The sequence below is a fragment of the Agrilus planipennis genome, unplaced genomic scaffold, assembly GCF_000699045.2.
Source record: "Agrilus planipennis isolate EAB-ADULT unplaced genomic scaffold, Apla_2.0 scaffold402, whole genome shotgun sequence".
Classification (NCBI taxonomy): domain Eukaryota; kingdom Metazoa; phylum Arthropoda; class Insecta; order Coleoptera; family Buprestidae; genus Agrilus; species Agrilus planipennis.
The window spans coordinates 36,941-42,902 of record NW_020439464.1 but is presented as its reverse complement, the minus strand read 5'-3'; the positions used below and the strand labels follow the sequence as shown (position 1 = coordinate 42,902).

General features: G+C 35.5%; 1 protein-coding gene across 9 annotated transcripts in view; it reads right to left on the bottom strand.

Moving 5' to 3' along the window:
- Nucleotides 1–5,962, bottom strand: part of LOC108742966 (protein still life, isoforms C/SIF type 2-like) — a 101,177-nt gene that overhangs the window by 59,540 nt on the left and 35,675 nt on the right. For all 9 annotated transcript variants that reach the window (XR_003232046.1, XR_003232045.1, XR_003232047.1 and 6 more), the window contains exon 4: nt 4,142–4,369. Coding sequence is in view for 6 of the 9 variants with exons in the window: in XM_025979058.1 (XP_025834843.1) it covers nt 4,142–4,369 (228 nt within the window). In the remaining 3 variants the exon portion in view is untranslated. The remainder of the gene's footprint in view (nt 1–4,141; nt 4,370–5,962) is intronic.

The following is a 5,962-nucleotide window of genomic DNA, read 5'->3' as shown; positions in this document are numbered from 1 at the left end:
AAATATGTATTTATTTTCGATAAATAAAATCGGTAAGTAGTCGTTACCTTAATTATCGAAGCTGATATGAACGGGAGGGAACTCGGCTAGCACCCGGGAGGGAATCGACTAACTATATTTTAACGAAAACTACCTGCGGCAGGGAATTCGGCATCACTGTCGCGAACGATTAATTTAGAACTTCGAAAAAGGTTGTTAAAAGTATATGTTTTGAGCACAGCGCCGTACGGGTCCGCGGCGGAAAAAAAAGCCTAGAAGCGTTCGAAATGTGGTGTTACAGACGAATGATGAAGATACTATGGCTAGAGAAGGTTAGAAATGAAAAGGTATTAGAAATGAAAAGGTATTAGAAAGAATAGGAGAACAGAGGATTCTATGGAAGTCACTAAGAAATAGGCGAGATATGTTGGTAGGACACCTTCTCAGGCATGAAGGTCTAGTCAGAGACATATTAGAGACAGAAACAGGAGTTAGGAGGGGTAAAGGTAGACCTAGATTACTGTTCACAAATAGTAAAGGATGTGGGTTGTTCTAGTTTTAGGGAAATGCGAAGTTTAGCTTAGGATAGGAAGGAGTGGAGGTACGTGTCCAATCAGTCTTAGGACTGACGACCTTATGATGATGATGATGTAATAAGTTATGACCTAAGCCTAAGTAAACAATAAAGGAGTGAATCTGTTTTTAATTCGTCTTTAGTTGTAAACTATATTCATTGAAAAGAATCTTCGACTAGGTCTGCGAATTATACATTGTAAGTTTGACAATAGATCAACGAACCCTATTTGTGATGAAGAATTCCTATTAGAGAAGGAATCAGAAGCAAAAAGAACTACCCACTCGTTCTAATCAGTTCTTTCCGAAGAATTCTCATGTGACTTCGTATTAAACCTAGTGTACAATAATACAATCTTTTCCAGGAGTGTCCCGCTTCGTGTCATCGCATTATCTAAACTGTAATAACTTCTAACACTTCAATATTCGCGCTTCGTCGCGTCCAATGAACTTTTATTAAAGTGCGATATGGATACAATGAATGATACGAACCGTAAGTAAATAACTGGTGCAAGTAATTTGTAAAGTAGAACTTATTATTGCGTAGTTCAATGCGTACCTATTGATTTTAAAACATACCTACGTATCGTGCTAAATAAAACATTTTGAGTCAATTTACGCCTTTATGAAATTTTCTTTGATCTTCCAAATACCAAGTACATAGTACATCGTAAAACCTTTGAAACGAAGCAACGAACAGTTTGACATGGAAATGAAAAATGATCTTTTGAACTGACGCATAAAATGTTATTAACTTAATGTTTATCGATCTCCACTTGTTTTCAGTATCAATCTCCTAGAAAGGTGGAAAGCTTTACGTGACTAGACTAGACAATTTAAATATTGACACAAAAGAATGCAGCAATATCCTGTACATTCCTTTTTAAATCAGGTATTGTACATGTCGTATTATTCCTTTCATTAGTACAGCTATTAGGTAAATTGATTTCTTAAAGAAGTGAAAGCAGTAGTTTTCATAATGTAGGTTTTTTTGTTACGAACAAGAAAGAAAAAGGTTACCAAAGACAGGCATTGTCTTTTATTCTTTTGTTAAGGGTTCTTTAGCTTCAAAAAATCGAAATATGTACTTATAAATTACTTATATGTATAATTGTGTGCTTGTGCAGTCGTTTTTCCCAGAAGCAGTTCGTGCTATCTGAGTAAAACTTATTCTATTAAACAATTTAATTTCTTTTATATAGTGATTTCTTTCCTAAGTATCCCATTTTGCCCAGGTCTCCCCTATATTTGTCGAATGGGGTAAAACCCACAATTCTGGATTCCGCGCTAAATTGGCTCGATCGTTCAAAACATTTTTACATTGCACTGACCCTGTGCAAACCCAGGAAAACTAATGGTGGTGCGCTCCCTTCGACACAGCAGTGTAAAGCTGGAGAGTAGGGTGGAAGGTTCTCTTCAGCCTTATTTTAACAATCGCAGGTATACTTCATTTACTTACTCTAGCGGTGTGCCCCTTCCAATGTCTTGAATGCGCGCTGGCAAATTTGTAAGTAGGGAGAAAAAAGCTCATTATACTCTCGATCCTTGTTCATTAAACATACATTTTCATACAGTACCTGCCAAAAGTTTTGTTCAATCATGAATAGTAGTGCGAGTCGAAAACAAGCGTTAAATCCTTTCATATATTTTCAAATATAAATAAACATCTCTTTGATATTTTCAGTATTAAATGGTACCAATAACAGCACATTTGAGCAATGCAATTGTAGCGGATAAAATGGTCATTTTTTCCGTGCAGTACTGTACGGATTATACGCTTCTCACCGGTTAAAAGCTTGGCCGAGAGTTGTCTCGTTCCTTTTCTGGCCTAGTACCGTTCTTTTCTACTTTGCGCCAGTCAAACTGAAGGTCACATCGCTACAGAAAGTAAACGAAATATATGTGGAGGTGTGGAAAGAAATGATACGGATGATGTGAAGACAGAAAATAAGCGAAATATTATCTAATATGCAGAAACTGGAATTCTACAAATATCGATTGTCTAGTTAAGTAAGTAAGGCGTAATCATTTTGATGATGTCCTTTATAAAAAATAATTTCTTCGGACTAAGAAAATACTCGAAAATAGGCGCTCAATTAGGCGTTTGGCTCGGTAAAAAAGTGCAAAGAGGTCTGTTTTTTTGTTGATTTGAAAAAGCGGGAAAAAGCAATTTGGAGGTGAAAAAGTTGTGCGGCAGCAGGTTTAGCTGCAGGGTAGTTTTCTTGCCAGTGGCCTCGTTAGCAAAGATCATAAATAAGAAGCACCTTCGGTAGAATTTTCGTGTAAATTGGGATTTCACACACGTTCGTCACGTCGCACGAAGAAAAATAATGACATTCTAGCACGTCAAAAAAGTTCCTCCTCCAAAACTTCTACAAGAAAGGGAAATACACAACTTATTTTCAACTGGCTAATCGTAAGTGCTGATTTGCAGTTGCTATCATACACACGATGGTTGTAATCAATCGGGTACCGTTTGTCTTTCATTTTTGTGTTAAATCATAAGAAACTGCAGCGGGTCATTACATTCGTTTAATCAGCAGTTCAAACCTCACAAAATGTGCTAATGGAGGCCACATAATAAGAAGAATAAGCCAACGACCACATAACTTCTGAGCAACAAGACGATCAAAACAATTAGCAAGAAAAATTCGCTGGAGGAACTAAAATAATCATTACCGTAAAAACAAATACGTGCCAGAAATTCGATTAGACATATGTATGCATTTGCTTCTCTTTATAATTTGAATAAAGTTTCCTTGAAAGAGAGTACAGAAAAAGTTCCTGTTAAAAACGAATGCCGCAGGCGACTGTCGATACTGTAGCGCCTTTGGTAACGCTGCTGTGACCAACAACAGACGGACATAAAGATGATACAAATAGTGGGCAAAGGAGTGAAGTAAGCAGTGATATAAAGATGTTACATATTTAGATATATCTAGAGACTTGTTCATAGGTGTAGAGAGATAATTATCCTAGGGGAGGACAGAATTTTAATAACTACAAGTTTATATAAACTATAAGTTTAATGTGTTTAGTTTCTGTTTTTAAACGTTGTGTCGATATTGTGATTCGCTAGCCTTTCTCAGGGGTAGTGCTCCCCTTGTTCTTGTCTATAAACTTGTTTAAATAAGCAGTTGTACTAGAAAAATTGTGACATATGTACCTTACAATGTGTCATAAGATAATAGTGAAAACAAAAAGGTTTTCTTCTAAAATGTTGAAGAAGAGAGCTGAAAGCTTGCTTTAGCTTGTTCAGTTTTCTTAATTAGAAAATTATTAGGTACCTGCCCCTAACGTAACCACTCTCCCTCGCTTCTTGTTCGTTAAAATTCAGAAAGTCAGCTAATTAATCGGAAGTTAAACTTTGAGTTTAACTTTGGCAATCGTTGGAGTGACTAAAACCTAAATGTCTTTTTATATTGCAGCAATTTACTCATAAAATGATGACGGTGAATTTACCCCCATTTTTGGTTTTACAGACCTATATTCCGGTAAATTAATGTAGTTAAGTCAAATGGGTGTATTTAAAATTGATAACAATAGGACATTCTTTTATTATTTGTTATAATAAAAACCAATGACTTACGTAAGTTTCGATGAGGTCGCTCCGATGAGGCACAAAATAGTTATGGTCTTCCATGTCTCTTCTCTTTTTCACCCTAACGAAATGCTCGGTAGGGTTGAGGTTCTTCCTGGTACAGGCACTGGTAAGAAATTCTTCGACAGACATACCATCTCGGACGTACACCGCAGTCGATTGCGAATCAGGCAGAGATACCCGAACAGTTTTTTCAGATTCTTCTCTGGAATTCATCTGAAAAAAGAAAATTTAAAATTGAAATGCAGGAAATAGAACTGTATAATTTACAATAACTTCATAGACAGAAATGAAAAACCACAAACTTTTCAAGCTTATAAAAATTGTATTAACTAGAAGATAAATTTTAACGAATATGGCTCGATATCATCTTCAAGACAAGTCATTTCAAATCACGAATTGTTTAAAATTTTATATTCTTACTGTATTAATATAGGCACATAAATGATGATTTTACGATCACTATAAATACGACTAGGAGTTCCAATTCAACACATTATGTTGTTGTTACTGAATTCAATAAGCAAATAAACTCAAAAAATGAAATACCGTACAATAATTTTTTAATTTCACGTTCATTCGCTGTTACGATCGGCGAACTGCTGCAAAATTGTTAATATTATTAGGTAACAAAAATGCCGTTTGGGGTTGTTTAATTGCAACAACACGAAACGAAATACGGTGTTAAATTTAGTATACGTTTTGATATCAGAGATTTATTGTTCTATTCAAAACGCGGGATAAAAGCTTGTTACAGACCCAAGCAATTAATATTGTTAAATTAATGACTACGAACTCGTTTGGTTCCCATGTGGGGTCATGCCATCAAGCATTTGTACATCCATTCCGAAATGAAAAGGCCATGTCTGCCGAAATTATTATTATTATCATTAGCTTTCATACAATCTATTATATCTATTTTCAAAAGTTTTAATAAAGCAAAATTAGTAAAAGCCGTATACTAAAAGTTTATTTGACTTCGATCCGTCAAATGGGAGGAGCTCAAAAAACATGGCGCTGATTGATCTTTCACAGTTTCCATACCATATCGTGTAACTGGACATTTTTTGAAATGATATAAAATTATCGGTAGGGAAAAAAACCCCTCGACCGACGACAAGGGGGACTGCGGGTACAGCTATATAGGGTGTTGAACGATTTTATTAGATTGGGATCTGTTAAATGGGAGGAGCTTAAAAAACATGGCGCAGATTGATCTTTCACAGTTTCCATACCATATCGTGTAACTGGCATTTTTTGAAGTGATATAAAATTATTGGAAAAAACCCTGGACCGACGATAAGGGGGACTGCGGGTACAGCTATATAGGGTGTTGAACGATTTTATTAGATTGGGATCTGTTAAATGGGAGGAGCTTAAAAAACATGGCGCAGATTGATCTTTCACAGTTCGCACAAATATATCGTGCAACTGTTAATATATTGAAATGATATAAAATTATTAGTATTGGTAAGGAAAAAGTACCCTGGATTGGCTAATCTATTATCGACACCTAACACTATTAATTTCTAATAAACATTTGTTTAATGTAAGTGCTATGCTAGGTGTCACGTAGGTTTCTATACATATTCTTGCAATTAAGCAGTAAAATGAAATAGCATTCAAGGAACTTCAAAAAGGCAATAAAAGTGACCGTTTAATTTATTTTCAAGCAAGTAATAATGACGAGATGAAGGCTGACTTGCAATTACTCAGATTGTTTACCATATTGCGTCAGGAGCAATTTGAAAGGCCCAAGTGCTTCTATTACTTTAATAACTGTATTCACTTTGTCCATTAGGTGATGCA